The sequence below is a fragment of the Daphnia pulicaria genome, chromosome 8 (assembly GCF_021234035.1).
Source record: "Daphnia pulicaria isolate SC F1-1A chromosome 8, SC_F0-13Bv2, whole genome shotgun sequence".
Lineage (NCBI taxonomy): Eukaryota > Metazoa > Arthropoda > Branchiopoda > Diplostraca > Daphniidae > Daphnia > Daphnia pulicaria.
In genome coordinates, this window is record NC_060920.1 from 2,819,683 (window position 1) to 2,836,871 (window position 17,189).

Consider the following 17,189-nt stretch of genomic DNA (forward strand, 5'->3'; position numbering starts at 1 on the left):
TGTCGTTCTCGTGAAGAAAGAAGGAAGAGCTTGAGGAGGATGCTGTTGATGGACTGTGACTTGACTCTTTTATACTCGTCCATCTAACACCCCAACCCTCGCGTAATCAGCCAAGGTGACCGAGAACAAACATTTGCTTTTCGATTCCTCATTGCTATAGCCATATACTCCTGAACCAGCAGGGCGTGTCGCGATATTGTCGAAAGACCTTGCTTCGAGCCAGAGAATGAGTTAGTAGCCTACTACTATAACTGTTTCAAGTTCATTTAAATTTTCCTTCTTTTGCTGACTTTCGAAAAGCAGCAAAGTTGTAGTCTTACACGTATATGGAGATAATGAAAGGAATTCAAATTTCTTCATTTCCAATTTAGCCAACGCTCAATATAGAATTCCCCGTATTGCTTATTAGTTATTAGGCCATTAATCGATAGCTCGAAAAGAATATTTAACGGAAATGTGGGAATATGCGAAGCTATTTTGTAAAATAATGAAATAATATTAAGATATCCCGGTGAAAATTATTGTCTGAATTATTTGTAACTATTTGAAGAATTGACAGAAGAAATACAACTGTTAACGATTGACGAAATGAGAAACGTAATAAAAATGAGCGCCGTTGCAAGTTTGTAAAAAAAGTATATTTTCTGTTAGCGCTTCTCGCAGCCACTTTACCAACGGTTTTCGACAATCAGAGAAATTCGCTATACTTTCACGTCAAAGTCTCTTCCTTAGATTTCTGGCAACAGCAAACTTGCTCTTGGCCAATTCCGGCCAATTCTTGAATTTAATTTTCGGGTTTTTCGTATAGCAAAAGGATATCGTCAGTCAATCAGCGAGACATACAGATTTGCTATTGATTTGATATTGGACCCAACTTTTTGAATTGGCATCAAATCCACGATTCCGCATCTTGTTACTACCTGTTTCTTTATGCTCTGATATTACGTTATTTTCTATTTCCCCCAAAACGCACTAGAATTCTCGGATGAAAAAGAAAAAATAGAAACCGATTCTTTTCTTTTTAGCAAAACGTTTTCTTTTTAAATTTCATAAATATAATGCGATGACGTAAGGAAGATATTGGGAGATATTATTATTTCACACAATGGAAGAGCACGACGCCTGAGATGCTTTTTAATGAATAATTACTACGGTGTGCTGATGCGGGTTGAATCGGAGATGGGTGATGGGCGGATCTTCATAAGCAAGTAGCCGGTATCAGCCAGAGTAAGCGGAAAAATATTCGGGGCTATAGCGGGTTGAGTTGGGGGTTGACCGCCTTATTAGCCCCAAACTTGGCGCTCAGCACGGAAGGCCGGGGTAGCGTCGATGCGATAAGCGGTGTCGTGTCACACCAACAGACAAGCAATAATCCGCGTATATATAGGAAAACCAAAAAGTTAATTTAAAAAAATTAAGGTTATGGTTAAATTGGAAATAAATGTTTATGTGGACCGTGAATTTCATTGTCGTTCTCGTGAAGATTCAAGGAAGAGCTCGAGGACGAGGATGCTGCTGTTGATGGACTGCGACTAGACTCTTTTATTATACTCGTCCACCTGTAAAACCCACACCCTGGTGATCCCCCAAAGTAGCCGAGAACAGCATTTGCTTAGCGATTACTCATTGGTCATTGCCACCAGACCTTGAACCATCGTGAAAATGTCAAACGACATTCCTTCGCGTGATGCCAGTCACTCGAGTTACTAACCGTTTCAAGTTAAGTTTTATTTTCCCTTCTTTTTCAGATTTTTGAGACAAGCAGCAAGGTCAATCTTATACACATTAGAAAATGATGGAAGAATTTTAATTTCTTCTTCCAATTAAGTCAATTCCCTATTTTTATTACCTGGATATCGATAATATGGAAAGCTCAAAAAAGCACAAATGAAAGATGCAGAAATATTTTGTGGGACAATGAAATAAAATATCATATGGTGAATTGCTGTCTGAAATTATGTGTATTTGATACGACAGAAGAAGTATAAGTCGTTAACGACTGACGAAATGAGAAACATCGAAAATGAGGGCCATTACATGTTTGTTAAATCGCTTGTCCCCTTGGTATTACGGTCATTGTTTGTTCCTTGGTCTGCATCAGTTGCTTCTGGCATGGGCGAACAAGTATTAGCGCAACAATCATGGGGATCCTCAAAAGTGTCCGGAATTAAAAGAGCCTCAACGATGCCATTTGACTCGGTGTGGGTCTCATCCGTTGGTGGTTTAACTTTAGAAGACTCAGATATGGAAGGAGATTCCGCTTCCGCCTCGTTGTTTTCTTGCTGGGCCGATGGCTCATCTTCATAATTCGATTCCTCACTATCCGAATTTGGCTCAGTCGCATTCCGACGATTCTTTTGATTTTGTTCATCAGATACCTTTTGTACTTCAAGTTCCAACTGATTCAAGAAAATTCGATTTTGGTATTCCTCCTCGCAACAAGGGCAAAATTCGGGTTCCGCCACCTCGGTTGCTGTGGCATTTGAGGCTGGTGTCAATTCAGATTCAGTGACGATAGGTGGTGACTCCGCGAAATCATAAAGAAAATAGTTTGCAAATGCCTCCCAAAGGCAATCAAATGCAGCAGGCGAGATGAAAAAAACCCAAGACATAAGTCTGATGAAAAACAGGTTGATAATTGATAATTGATAATTGTCAGAATAATATTCATTTTTCGATAGTTGTTCTCGTTGAATATTACTTGATAGTACAATCATACGCACAACTGCACAGCATTCCTTTATATATAGATGTAGGGAGTAGACTGCCTCATGCGCAAGCGTAAAGTAACCACCATTTCCATCATAATTTCAATTTAATCAAATTAATAGCTCAAAATAATTATTGTTTTAAATATTCTCAACATTTTACAATCATATTTCAAAAATAAATATTACCATTCAATCATTTGGAATATTTCTTTTTTTAAATAGAATTAGAACTTAAAGCCAAGTAGTTGCCATGGTAAATCAGAATCAATAATGATCGATAGCTGTGCTGATCGGATCGGAAAGGCAAATAGCCGCGATAACATCATGGTTTAGGCTCTTCAATGTTCAATCTATTGTTAGCTTGATTAAATTAGCGATAAAAATATTCATTGCTTTTGAACAATGTTTGATTAAATGCAATTTAGAATATGAATATCATGCGAAAATAATTATGAATAAAAATTATTATTAAATAAATAATGGCGATTGAACCCAGAATTATTGCTTTGCCGTCCGACTTTGTCAGTAAATGAAACCAGAAATACTGCAGCCATCACGAGTCGTAGGAAATGCAAACACGCAGCACTCAGCAGAATATACATCCACAAATGGAAAATCAAACGAATAATTCTGCCGCCGCCGAGCGGGGAATTGATGCAACCAGCTGCACCCAACCAGACGCTTACGACGTTTCCGTCGAGGAATCGCTTTCAACGCTGTTTACTGGTTAATCATTTTAATCCTTTCTTTCGCCGGCCTGCTTATCCTCCGCCGGATCTTCAAATGGAAATTTCTCTCGGCACGTTTTGTTATTGGCCAATCATCCAGCATCAACTATTAACGAGAACCGAACTACCACCAGCTGGACCGATTGGCTAAGTCTGAAAATCGACGAAGAAGCGGTTTGAAAGGATGGAGCCACTTTCCTCTGGTATCAGTTCTGGCTGATCCAAGTCGAGGTCCTCCGGATGGCCCTCGGAATCTTCTTGATTGTTATGCACTTGCACGGCGATAAACTCGAAGAGTCTTCGCATAAAACCCTTCGATCCACGGGACTTTACAACATCGGAGTGAACGGAATTCACGGCGCCTTCTGCTTCGCCATCCTCGTCTCTTTGGTTTGGCTGATGAAACAACACGGACAAGAACGCTCAATCAGATCACTGGCCAGTCACGCCGTCAACAGCTCCTCCAACGTCTGCAATCGCGAGTGGCTGATGATTTCTGGACTTGGAGAAAATACCACGAGCGACTCTCTCTTTGAATATCTGAAAAGCCAATTCCATCTGAAGGGAATTGCTGGACGAAATGGAATTGTCTTGGCGTTCGATATCTGCAAGCTTTCGCCCGTCGTCGATCAATTGAATGGCGTGCCGTGGTTCGTTGCAAATGAGCGTGAGAAAGAAGCAGGAGTTAGTCCTTCTCCGCAGGATATTGATTCACATCTCAGAGGTGTGGCCTGATGAACTCAATGAGATCTTTAACTATTTGAGTTGCTCCGCGGTTTAAGGGCACAGATAACCGCAAGAATTTCTCAATAGAGATAAGTCTTGACACGAATCCAATTTGTGTAAAACCTCTATCTGTAATTTTTTAAGTTAAGAAAATGTAGCTTAATCCGGCTGACGCATTCAAGTTCTTTATTTAAAAGGTTGCCAGTTTCGAAAGTTAGATGTAAAAAATTTCCGTTGCTTGCTCATTTCATTGACTGTTTCCAGTTTGTAAGCACTTCGTTCATAGCCTTCGTTCATTGAGACATCTAGCACCAAATCCGTGAACACGAGCAATAGCTGCTGTTCCCTTTTCTTGGGTAGACTAGAAAGTAAATAAGAAAGTTAGATAAGACAATTGTAAGTTTCTAATGACTTTTCATTCGGGATTTATGTGAACTCATCAAGTATGGAAAGCGTTGACTTCTCCAATCGATAGACATAGGAAAGCCACATATATCAAATTCTCTATTAGCTTAAAGATTTCGAATATTTTACAGAATGTGAATGTAATCAACGCTGAAGAACAATAGGTGGTTTTCATCATTAGTTTGTGCAAAGAAAGGCTCAGCCTTATTATCGAAACTCCACATTTTAAACATTTCAACATTGGTGGAAGCGTAGCCACCGAATATTTTTGCTACTCTAAATCCTTTCTTTCTTGAGGAAAAATTGTGTTAGCTGCTTGAAAAGATCCGTCGCCATTAACCGCCGCACGAAAAAAATATGCAACAGGAAATTTAACCGCCGTTGACAGACCAGTCATATCAAATAGATTTTCCATTTGGATGAGCAGCACACCGCCCTTATTTACTTGCCCAACAATTCTACCCCATTTTTTTTATGTTTGGATCTATTCCCAATTTGTCTATTTCTATGCTTACTTCCTTTTCTTTTTTATTTAGACTAGCTGCTAACGATGTTAACCTTTTCTCGGCAATTGCAGTGAAGCAAAAATATCGCGTAATATTTCCTTGAAGCAGAAACACTAAGGAGAAATATAAGTTTAATCCAGCGGAAAAATGTATACGTTCCAGGCGATTGAGCATGAAGAACTATGCAGCATCCTATAACTTCTGGTCCAGCATCCAGGTATATACTCCTTTTTCATAAAATTTTCCACCTAAGCAAATCGAACATGAATTTTCAACATCTGACAAAAACAAAACGATTGCTGCCTTTTGAAATCTTGGTGATTGAAATATGGCCAAAGCCACTGTTCTTTGGTTTTGGGTGGATTGCACTACTGGATTTGGGTTAAAAGTAAATGTTAATTTGCCGCCTTGAACAGCTTTTCAACTTCTTCATTAACTTAAATGTTTGTTGCATAAATTACGTGAGTGGAAAATACAAAAATTGTGAACATCATATTGTTTAGTCGATATTCCACTCCAGTGTGATAATTAGGAATTGTTAGTTTAAGGGAGCCTGAATTCTGTCACCTAAAAAAAGGAAGATGGTGGAGAATAATTCCAATTTGAGTAAAGTCGATTTGAAATTGTTACAAAATTGTTTGATGCAATAAAAATGTAAAGTTGTTAATCACTTGTCAATAATGAATTTTTTTAGAAACAGAACCAAACTTTTTATTGACATAAAAAATACAAGACTTAAGCTTGGTTAACTGTTTGTGTGCGAATCATCACATTGCTAGGCTGATGTCATACGAATGAATACATTTTTTATTGATGTTTTGTTCTCCTTTTGCATTTATCACAGCCTGAAACCTACGCTGCATTGAATGGACATACTGTTGAAGAACACTTTCGTTATTTATCTCCAAAACTTTGCAAGTTTTTCCCATATGCATCAGTTACACAGACTGGAAAGTGGAGTCCTGCATTTGCTCGTCAAGTGCAATTTTGAATTTTCCGCCAACGTTGTAAACTCGGTTAAAATTGTTGATTTCACTCTACCCCCGTATGCCTTCAGACATATAAGCTACCGTGATATTTGGTTTGATAATTTCAGTCAAATAGTCAGATGATGTGAATGAAAAGGTCACGCGAGTGAACAATAATCGATTGACGGATGGCTTACAGGACGGACTGGGATAGGAAATAAGGTGGAATAGGGGAATAGATGGATGGTGGTTGAGTCTATTTACCTGGAAGAGATAGACATTTCCGAACGCTGTGCTGAGACAAAAGATGAAGTCACGCTGCAGATGCTCAAGTATGGGCTGAATGATGGCCCCGTCGACGATGATGAGATGCTTGGGTGCGGCTTCGACGTGGTGGCCCTCGCGGGAGTCGCACGGGAAGAATGTGAGCGTCGTCCCTTTCAGGCAGACCCAATAGCCGCGCCAGCCGCGCATCCTGGCCAGCTTCACTTGGTGTTTCTTGCGCAGCAGCCATTTCTTCACGCTCAGAAACCTGTTCACAAGGCGGAACGGGATGACTCTAAATCGTAAAAATAAAAAAATAAAATGAGATGATTAGTATGCAAAAGAAAAATGGAAAGGAAAAATTTTCGCCGACATGTCTCTCTCGTCCGTAGTGTACCAATCAAAATGTTTTAGCCGTCGGGGGTTGCCTCGCAATCTATTACTCTCTCCTCTTTCGTCCTTTTGATATGTGGGCCATCATCAATATCTCACGAAACATTTTCTTTTCAAATGGCCGCACACGTTTGTTTTACAGGCTCCCAATTCAATTGCAGAAATATCGACGGCTTCGTAAGGAGCAAAATTTGATGTTGCATGAATACACATGTATTCATTTGACACTTGCACACAGTTGTATCGAAACGGATAATGATTGTAAAAAGATAGCAAAAGGACTGTTGTGATCAGTGGCCGGATATGTAGGACATGAAAAGCAGCTGTCATACAGCAAAATGACTAGAAGTGGAAGAGGGACAACGTAATAGTCTTCATCAATTTATTCAAATACAAATTAGCGCGCCACTACAGTTTCAAAAGATGTTGTGATACAAATAGAGTTAAAAACAAGTCAAGGCAAAATATCAACGTACGGAACTTATGATTAAGGTTAAGCTTACGATTTGTATGTTCTAAAACGCATCATGAACGAGAAAATGGGCCTCCGGAGGCCAAAGAGAACTTTTTTCAGTTGAAAGTCACAAATTAGCATCAAGGCGAAAAAATTGCTATATTACCACAAGCAACGGTGAAATTCATGAATTATTAAGTTTTTATGTGCACCGAAGCACAGTTGCTGCTTTTCCGGAAAAATATTTTATTTTTTCAAGGCGTTTATCTTTTATTAAAAAAATATCTTCCCTTCCCATGCACTTAGTTGAAATTGTCGGTCCTGGCCAGTTAGTTTTGCTATCATTAAATTTAATCAAATGCAAATGTATCGTTATAAAACAAACGCCAATCTTGATTCTAGCCGTTTTGTCCAATTTAATTGACCGGGATTAGTGAATAATTTAATAAATAACTTCAAATGTTAATCTCTCACGTTGTCGATTTCAATACAGGCTATTTATTCACTTTCTTTTGATTATCATCTTACAACTCCATCTATATCAAATTCACAGCTGATTATTGAAAAACCTCGTGATTTATGAGTGCTCAACCCCCCGGTATTAAATTGCACCATGCAATTATTTAATAAAACTTGGCAACCATGCCAATGGCGTTGATCGTTGTCTTGGGTACAGTTGTGGCGTCTTGGCGTCTTTTTTGCGAGTCATTGTCATTGTCACTGATACGCCTCCCACTATGGCTAACAAGCACGCTATCAAATATGTGGCAGTTTTTTGGGAAGTTGAACAAAAGTTTACTGTGCAAAGTGTTTCTTCCGTGAAAAACAAATTGCAGTTGAAAGATGCAAAGCTGGTCGACGACGTTGAACACCAGGGGAAAGAGAAGGATCGTCCAAAAGAAGGCTGGAAAAGCTACCCGGCAAGAGTACTTACCTGTGGAGGTAATTTTTTCTTACTTCTGTGTGCTTATCTTACTGTTGAACTAATTGTTATGTTTTTTTCTTTCTGTACAGCGAAGAAGAAGTCTACCCAGGAACGAGGAAAGACTAAGTTTGAAGAACTAATGAAGTCTTTAACAAAAGAAACCACTCCGGCAAAAAAGAAACCTCCCAAACCTCCTTCTGAGTCACTGGAAAGCGCATCATCTTCATCAGGGTCCTCATGTGAAGAAGACATCCCTCAATCTTTGTTCGATGAAATTAATGGTGAGAGAGGTACAGGTGAACCTCATCAGCAATTCAGGATTCAGCGCATCAATCAGGTTAATTCCCAATGTTAGTCTTAAGTTGTAGTCAGCTAACATTTTTTTTTGTTCGATCCAGAATTCTGATGATTCAGTATCACCTACTTCAATTTCTGAATCCAAACAAGACGTAAAGGATCAACTTGCTCAAGTAATCAGAGAGAGGGACCGCCTCAAATTGGAAAATGAAGAGTTAAAAAGACACAACCTAATCTTACAGAGAGGTAATTTTTTTTAGTATTAGATAGCAAAACACATTTAAATCTAATTCTTTTTTAGACCTTCCATCTATTGTCTCAACTCTGCAAAGGTCTCATCTAATGAGGCAAGCCTTGGATCGACCAGCCAGAACGACTAATTTCAGTGACTCATCTGAAGGGGCATCAAGCCCACCATTAACGAGGCCAGTCACGTTGTCCAGCTCTCCCGATGGATCTAACTCTAAAGTATATTTCTCATACTTTTATCTCTTACAACTGTTCTGTCTAACTATTTTTCTTATTTTGCAGTCTAATGCCGATGATTACAAAACACAAATGCTACAACATATGTCCTCCGAAGATTTAGACTATTGCAACATGATGGCTCGAAATAATTTCACGAAGATGATTTCACTTATGATGGGCAAAGTATTCACAGTAGAAGAATTGACAACAAAATCCCTTACTGGGAAACGAACCACAAAGCCTGCGTTGCCCGTTGACAAAGTGAACGCTGTTGCAAGTAAGGAAATTTAAAGTTTGCATTTCATTCGTTTTTCTGAACATTCCTTATTTCATATTCAGAGTACATCTTAAAACGACATCCTGATAAACACATTGGAGAGTTTAACCAGAAGGTGACGAATTATTTACGCGACCAGGCAGCCAAATCCAAACCCGAAGAACTACCTAAAACTAATTAGACATCACGACATTTTGCGATGTCTTCCTGAAGTTGTGTCATCAACGAAGTTTGATTAGAAATACATGAGATTAACCTTAATTCTCATTCATTTTTTCTTATTGCTTTTGGTGAGATTAACAGCAAAATATCATTTATTTGATGACTTTTGATGAGAATTTGGGACATTTTCAAGTTTAAAATCAGCCGTTAATCATAAATTGTTGTGGTGATTATCAGGTGAAATAGCCATAAATTTAGAGAGATTTACGTGAAAACTGAGCCAGATATCATTATACATTGGTGACTTATAGTTGATATTTAGATGATAATTTTGGGTGAAAAGTGTGAAATTTAGCGAGATTACAGTGAAACCTCAGTCAGAAATCATTATATTTACGCGACTAATCATTTATATTTAGATGAGAAATAACATAATTCTCACTTTGTTCACATGAAATTAATGATTAACGGCTGATTTTAAACTTGAAAATGTCCCAAATTCTCATCAAAAGTCATCAAATAAATGATATTTTGCTGTTAATCTCACCAAAATATCACGACAAAATGAATGAGAATTAAGGTTATTCTCATGTATTTCTTTATGAGTTTTAATGAGATTTTTCCGTAAGGGCCAAACTTTCCCTGGATGAATGCGCCACGACAATGTTGAGTTTTTGAACGACGAGCTCATTAACGAAAGTTCTGGGTTGGAAAAATTGACCGCCGGTATCGAATAAAAACATTCGTAATAGAGAGCCGGAAGAAACAAAAAACTCTCGGGACATATTTCCAACGTAGAAAGCTCGCCGGGTTCGCCAAGAAGCGTGCTGGGGAATCCTTATTGAATTATTATTATATTCGATTTATAAAGCGCCCTTTACATAAATGATCAAAGGCGCTTATTTAGTTTCCAATTTGGAAGATGTGATTAAACACATCACGGTATATTTAACGGGATGATGGCTGGATGAGTCTTTGCGGTGGTTGTTGACGTGCATCTGGACGCAGTTATTCAAGAGAGTGGAGCGGCGCTGGTGTCCATCTTCTGTCAAATGTCCAACTTTTGTACTTTTGGTCGATTTGTCGACGCTGAAGATCTGTGGGTATATGTTTTCCTGCTGTTTGACCGGCTGGACGAGGCGGAATGAGACGGATCAGTTAAACCTAGCGCTCCCACTCGAATCAATTCGCGTCAAAAATCGCAATTCGAGCTGAATTGCTTTTTTGAAAACGAAATTCGAGTTGAATATGAATTGATTCAAATTGCCAAAAACTCAATTCGAATCCATTCGAATGGAATTCGAATCGATTCGAATGAAATCACGAAAAATTCTAAAAATTCATTTTTTTAATTAAACAAGAAATATTACACAAAAACATCCATAATTTTAACTGTTTTAATTAATTGCAGTAGAATACACTTAAATCGACTGGATTTAGTGATAATTCAATAATAATAGAATATTTTTCCATTTGAAAGAACCCTAACAATACCCATCCCCTTCGTTAATCGAAACGAAGAGGTGGCACATCTAGCGGTCGAAATTGAAACTAAAAATATTTTCGAAAATTTTGCCAAATTTGCCACGAATTGACCCAAATATTCGTGAATATTCACAATAAATATTCATGAATCGGGAAATGAATATTTAGGTAAATTTCCATGAATATTTACCCAAAAATATCACAATTCAAATGAATATGAATTTTGATTTTTCCAATTCGAGTTGAACTGAATATTCGAAAAATCTCAAAAAACGCAATTCAAGTTGAATCGATTCGAATCAATTCGAATCGATTCGAATCAAACGCAATTCGGGTGGGAGCGCTAGTTAAACCGTAAGGAGGCGGCCGCCGCCACCTCTGTATACAAATAATGCGTCCAGAAGTTGGACATTTGAACGGCGTCGCCAGCGCCGCTCGACTGAATAACTGTCTGTGATAATCAGCATCTACATAAGCATCTACATTAGCATCTACACAAGTGGATCTTATGAACGGCGTTAACTGACACTCACGGACGGCGTGAACTGATACTCTCATGAACGGCGTGAACAGAGTCAACAGAAGTCTTTCCACAATCCACAATTCCACAGAGTTTCCACCATTTTTCTTGTGGAAACGATTATCAATCGATAATGAATGCAACAATCGGGAAAATCCATTGCGTCGATTGAAACCGCTAGATGGCGCCACGCAGTCGTATATTATTTGAGTGATTTCTAAAATAAATAGCACTAGTCGAGTGCTATTATTTTAGGGAGACATTTGGCGTTCCATAGTTGTTTGGGTTCGGGTTAAACGGGACATAGAAAACGGGATAAAACAGGTATTGCCAGATCAACATTATTTCCAGAAAAACGCCCCCTTGGAACGCCAAATGACTATGGTAATCCACTAGTGTAAATGCTTCTGTATATGCTAATCAAAATATTTATGCCTTAATTTGTTATATTGCAGGTAAAATTAATCCCTCGCCTTTTTATTGGAGAATCCTCACAACCTGTCATGTTTACAGGATGTAAGAACAACCAAAAGGTTAAACGAAGCCAAGTCCTTAAGTTAGTAACTATACAGTAAATGTTTTTACTCTTTTAAGCCATTCAATTCTAAATTGTATTTGTGTTTACAGGAAGCTATGCTGTTACACACATGTGGTGAGTGATGCTCGTCTACTACTTATGCGACAAGTTTCATGCTGGACCAACCATGCCTCATCTGACATGCATGCTGATGTGCATGCACCTTCCTGTTACTTAACATCTCCCCTTTGATTTGCTCAACTTTCCGTCTACATATTTAGGCACAAGTTGTATTTTTTTTAAGGTATGGAACGAAGTATTTCATAATACAGTCTTGATATGCCATCTCAGTTTTTATTTCAATTCTAAGTAGATACAAAAGGGCATTTGCAACTTCAGACAACAATTCAGAAAATATTTGATTTCACATTTTAAAATTAGACTGAGGAATGTTTATTTCTTCACATCTTGGTTAATTTTTCAACGTTTCATAATAAGGATTTTTTTCTTCTCACACGAAAGACAAGGGTCCCAGGGGTCCCACAAGCACTTGGGGTATTAAGTGTGTGGACTTGCGTGTATTATTTGTGTCTTCCGCGCGGGATATAGGAGTCACTCGCATTTGCATAAATCTATTGAATTATTTCGTTTGTGTTTCAACAGCTAACAGGCAACTCTGATCATCTGGATTGAATCTGTGTGTGCCTGAATCCGATATGTAATTTACCGTGATAATGAGCACAATGCATAGCGCAGCTCCAGTCTAGCGCGTGTTTAAGCAATGCGTGCCAGCGGCGTATACAGTGGGTACCGAAAGTATCCGTACGGCTGAGAGGATCAGTAGGGAAAACGCGTTTTTCAAAACGCTCCCAAAAATAGAATTCTCGGTGGAATTCGATAAAAATTTTTTCAAAGGTTAATATTAGGGCGGGGTATCATGTGATTTTTTTTGGGAATTTTTCGACAACGCGATATCTGGTTTTTATCGCGTTGCGTAAGTATCCGTACGGCCGAGAGGCCTAGTAGGGAATGGGCTTACTTTGGAGGCCTGTCATTCGGTATCTACGTAATATTATAGGGTATGAAAGTTCTTAAAAAAAAGAGCTGCATTAGCTCTATGTGTGGTCATAAGATCACATTTTTCAAATTTCATTTATAGTAATGAAATCGAAATTGAAAACACGAATTATAAGTTTTCCGTTTTCTTCCCCTCGATTCCCCATCACCAGTGTTGCCATATCTCAAAATCTCTTTCTTCCCTTGGATGGAAGAGGGAGAAAGAGAAAGGATAAATATTTTTTGATATGGCAACACTGGTGATGGGGAATCGAGGGGAAGAAAACGGAAAACTTATAATTCGTGTTTTCAATTTCGATTTCATTACTATAAATGAAATTTGAAAAATGTGATCTTATGACCACACATAGAGCTAATGCAGCTCTTTTTTTTAAGAACTTTCATACCCTATAATATTACGTAGATACCGAATGACAGGCCTCCAAAGTAAGCCCATTCCCTACTAGGCCTCTCGGCCGTACGGATACTTACGCAACGCGATAAAAACCACATATCGCGTTGTCGAAAAATTCCCAAAAAAAATCACATGATACCCCGCCCTAATATTAACCTTTGAAAAAAATTTTATCGAATTCCACCGAGAATTCTATTTTTGGGAGCGTTTTGAAAAACGCGTTTTCCCTACTGATCCTCTCAGCCGTTCGGATACTTTCGGTACCCACTGTATAGCGCTGGATTGGAGAGAGACAACAAGAAAATTACGGCTGATTCGTTTCGAACACGACAAATCCCACGAAGAACAACAGAATCCAACGGATAAATAATGGACTAGATTGAATAAAATATGATATCTACACCTTATTTATTGTAATTTCTTATTGAAAGAATTTTTTAAAAAGTCAAAAATTCATCCATCAAACGTTGACGGGTCTCTATTCTCTGGATCAGTGGTTGGGCCCCGTTTATAAAGAAACCAATCAAAATTGAAAAATGCTTTTGACGGAATTGCCTTACACACTCGACACACCTGGTAATCTGGCCAAGTTTAATAAGCACCTCAACCCCCGTTCATCCCTCGCACACTCAGGCGGAGTAAAAATGATTGTTTCGTGATGAGTTCCATATCTGCGTTCAACGAACGACACAAAGACAGACATTTTATCTAGCGCGTTATTTACTTTCCTTTCTCTTTTTCACTTTGTTTTCTGTGGTTGTCTTGTTATTCCGTCCTCCTTTGATAACTCGCTCTAAGAGAGGAGGTGTGGGAATTGCCACCTTGTCACAAATTTCATGTGTCGACCACGTCTGAGACTGCACGTCAGAACAATTTGGTCACAATACTCAAAACGCGAATACAAGTAATTATCTGTCAGGGCAAGAGTCACTTCAGTTCAGAAAAATTGGAAAGGACGATATCACAAAGAAGATGACTTTGATTGACAGGGGAAAGGGGGAAATGAGGCTAAACAGTGGTAGGACAAGTGGCGCCATTAAAATTAACGAAAGCTAAACAGCATCCGCCGAACCATTCTCCCCCGAACTGGATCCGGCTTCCGCAGAGAGTGAGCTTGGTTCCAATAAGGCGAGTTGATTAGATTTACGGCGCAATATCCCTGTAGAAAACTCGACGTCTACCGCTCGAACTAGTTAATCTTTTCCCGGATACGTTCTCACAACCTTTCTGGTCCGCCAGCGTCCTCGCGGTGCATCCTTCCAATCGTCGAGCACGAAATCGCCAACCGCTAAGTTCCGGGCTGGTCTTGTCCATTTGCGTCACGAGATCATGGACTGCAGGAATGCTCCATGCCACAGGTCCCAGAAGCGGGCCGCCATCCGTTGAACGTACCGGTAGTGGTCCCGTGGTAAGGCACGAGAGAAATCACCCACCGGTAGATCCGCAATTGGCGCGCGATTCAAAAAATCGTTCGGCGTCAAGGGCCGAATATCGTCCTCATCTGAGCTGACATAAGTCAGTGGGCGGGAATTGAGCAGTCCCGACACCTCAAACAGGAGCGTCAGAAGAATCTCCTCGCTCGGTTTACGCTGACCGTTCAACTCCTTGTCCAGCACGGGGTAGAGCGCTCGCTTGACCGAACGCACCAGTGATTCGTGAGCTCCACCAAAGTGGGGTGTCTGGGCTGGCTGGAACCACCATCGAATCCCGAGAGCTTTGAGCTCCGTCTCCAACGCCGAACTCTACTTTAGTCTCTCCAGCTCTTCACGTAGTAGTCGCTCCACCCCGGTCAAATTAGTTCCGTTGTCGGAGAACATCTCAGCTGGCTTGTGGTAGATAGAAACGAAGTGGCGCAAAACCAGCAAGAAATCGTTGGCTGATAGAGAGATCGCCACGTCGACGTACACGGCACGCGTCACTAAACACGTAAACAGGACGCCCCATCGCTTGGCCGTCCCTCTGTGGTAGGAGATGTCAATGTAGCCAAAATAGTCGACGGAGGTGTAGGTGAACGGAGGCTGGTGAGCACTTAGCCGGCCCTGTGAACGTCCGCCATCATCTGTAGCGCTGCTTTTGGTCGGAAACGCCGACACCCCAGACACTCGTTGCGAGCTCTCTTGACCGCCTTTCTTCTTGCTGTGATCCAGAAATGTTGTCGCACCTGGGCAAGCACCATGTCAGTTTCAGAATGATGAAGCTGCTCATGAAAGGCGCGGATGATTGCTCGCGCTAACAGATGTCGGCCATTCAGAATCGGCGGGTTGAGGACCTCGTACGGTAAATTCGCTCTGCTGAGACGGCCTCCAAGCCGCAACACCTTATCAGCATCCAAAAAGGGGGTCAAGGGCTGCAAGGTTGATGTAGGGCGAATCACTTTTCCACGCTCCAGTCTGCTTATCTCATCGGGATAGGTCTCCCTCTGGCACCGTCGGACGAGATCGAGATAGTCATTCTGTAATCTGATGAGAGTGGGCACGTCGCTGGCAGCTATCTTCACCGTCTTCCAGTCGAATGGCACTATTTTCTCCGACACGACGTCACTCACATGGGCGCGGGCCCCAAACATCTCCGCCTTTTCCAAGGTCCAGGGGAGGTCTTGTGGCCAGGCCGTCTCCTCTTGATACAAAAAGGGTGGTCCGTCCAACCACCACGCTGGGATTGCCCGGTAATCCAGTTGAGAGCGGGTCGCCGCATCCGCTGGGTTTAGGACTCCCGGGACGAAACGCCACTCCGAAGGGTCTGATAGGGTCTGGATTTCGCCGATACGGTTGCTCACATAGACCTGGTAGTCACCAGATAACGCTCGAACCCAATTACGCACCGTACTGCTATCGGTCCAGAAACGACGCGCTGTGATCTTCTGGGTCAATGAAGATTCCACAAAACGGGCCAAACGCGCTCCAAGAAGTCCAGCGTTCAGCTCCAACTTGCACACGGACACTGTTTTCAGCGGAGCCAAATTTGTCACTGCCTTGATGAAGCGCACGATCACTCGGTGGTCACTGTAAACATTGCGGATAAAACATACGGCGGCACAGGCCTCTTCAGAGGCGTCCACGAACGTGTCCAGTTCGGTCCGGCAGCGGGCAAATTCCACCGTCTTTAGCTGCTGCATTGTATCGAAATAGTTCTCCCACCATTCACGGTCTGGTCCAATCACCGCATCCTCCCATTTCAGGCCTTTCACGCCAAGGTGGCAAAGACGTATCTTGGCTTTAACGGTGATTGGGGCTGCGGCGCCGAGGGGATCAAACAATCCGGCAACTTTAGAAAGGAGGCCGGCACGTGTATAGTTGATCTCTGCCAACCGGACACGAAACCCTAAAACATCAGTGGCGGGCCTCCAGGTGACGCCAAGGACCATCTCGGCGTCGTCAGCGCCAAGGTTGACCGTGTTGACGCCACTCTCCTTTGGGTCCGGAATCGAAAGCTGCTCCAGCAGGCGTACATCGTTGGTTCAGGTGGAAGTCGCCACTGCTCAGAGCCTTGTTGACTGCTGTCGCCCGGCGCATCGCCTCGTCAGTGGTCTTGCTGGAATCCAGGTAATCGTCCACGTAGAGATATCTCCGGATGGCGGCTGCCGCCTCACCCTGGTCTACGGCGGCGTCGTCTGCTGATCTTCAGGTCGTTCGGATGGCCGTATAGGGCGAACATGAGACACCAAAGGTCACCCGTGTCATCTCACACGATGCCAATGTTCCGTCTTCTTCCGGCCAGAGGAATCGAAGGTAGCGTCGATCCACGTCGTCTAGTCGGATAGGGCTGAACATGGCTCCTATGTCTGCCGACCACGCCACCTCTCCTTCCCGGAAGTGCAGAATGACCACTGGGGGCGGATTTCGAAGTGCTGGACCAGGTGTGACGTAGTCGTTAAGGCTCCTCCCGTGGTATTTAGCGGCTGCGTCAAAAACC

General features: G+C 41.4%; 2 protein-coding genes across 2 annotated transcripts; one reads left to right on the forward strand and one right to left on the reverse strand.

Annotated features, from left to right (window-relative positions):
* The first annotated feature begins 7,808 nt into the window (after window positions 1-7,808).
* LOC124312408 lies at window positions 7,809-9,383 on the forward strand. The gene is made up of 6 exons (XM_046776914.1): window positions 7,809-8,097; window positions 8,170-8,417; window positions 8,479-8,623; window positions 8,679-8,845; window positions 8,909-9,122; window positions 9,185-9,383. The coding sequence occupies exons 1-6, from the start codon at window positions 7,893-7,895 to the stop codon at window positions 9,301-9,303; spliced, it is 1,098 nt and encodes a 365-aa protein (XP_046632870.1). The 5' UTR covers window positions 7,809-7,892; the 3' UTR covers window positions 9,304-9,383.
* Window positions 9,384-15,306: 5,923 nt separating this feature from the next.
* Window positions 15,307-16,641, reverse strand: LOC124310754. Its single transcript, XM_046774719.1, has one exon. The coding sequence runs from the start codon at window positions 16,639-16,641 to the stop codon at window positions 15,307-15,309; it is 1,335 nt and encodes a 444-aa protein (XP_046630675.1).
* Window positions 16,642-17,189: the final 548 nt, after the last annotated feature.

What these genes read in the sequence shown, in the direction of transcription:
- LOC124312408 (XM_046776914.1), top strand. Translation starts at nt 7,893, where the DNA reads ATGGCTAACAAGCACGCTATCAAATATGTGGCAGTTTTTTGGGAAGTT. An exon ending in GGATTCAGCGCATCAATCAG is followed by an intron (nt 8,418 to 8,478) that starts GTTAATTCCCAA and finishes TGTTCGATCCAG; the next exon opens with AATTCTGATGATTCAGTATC. An exon ending in CCGATGGATCTAACTCTAAA is followed by an intron (nt 8,846 to 8,908) that starts GTATATTTCTCA and finishes CTTATTTTGCAG; the next exon opens with TCTAATGCCGATGATTACAA.
- LOC124310754 (XM_046774719.1), bottom strand. Translation starts at nt 16,641, where the DNA reads ATGGTCCTTGGCGTCACCTGGAGGCCCGCCACTGATGTTTTAGGGTTT.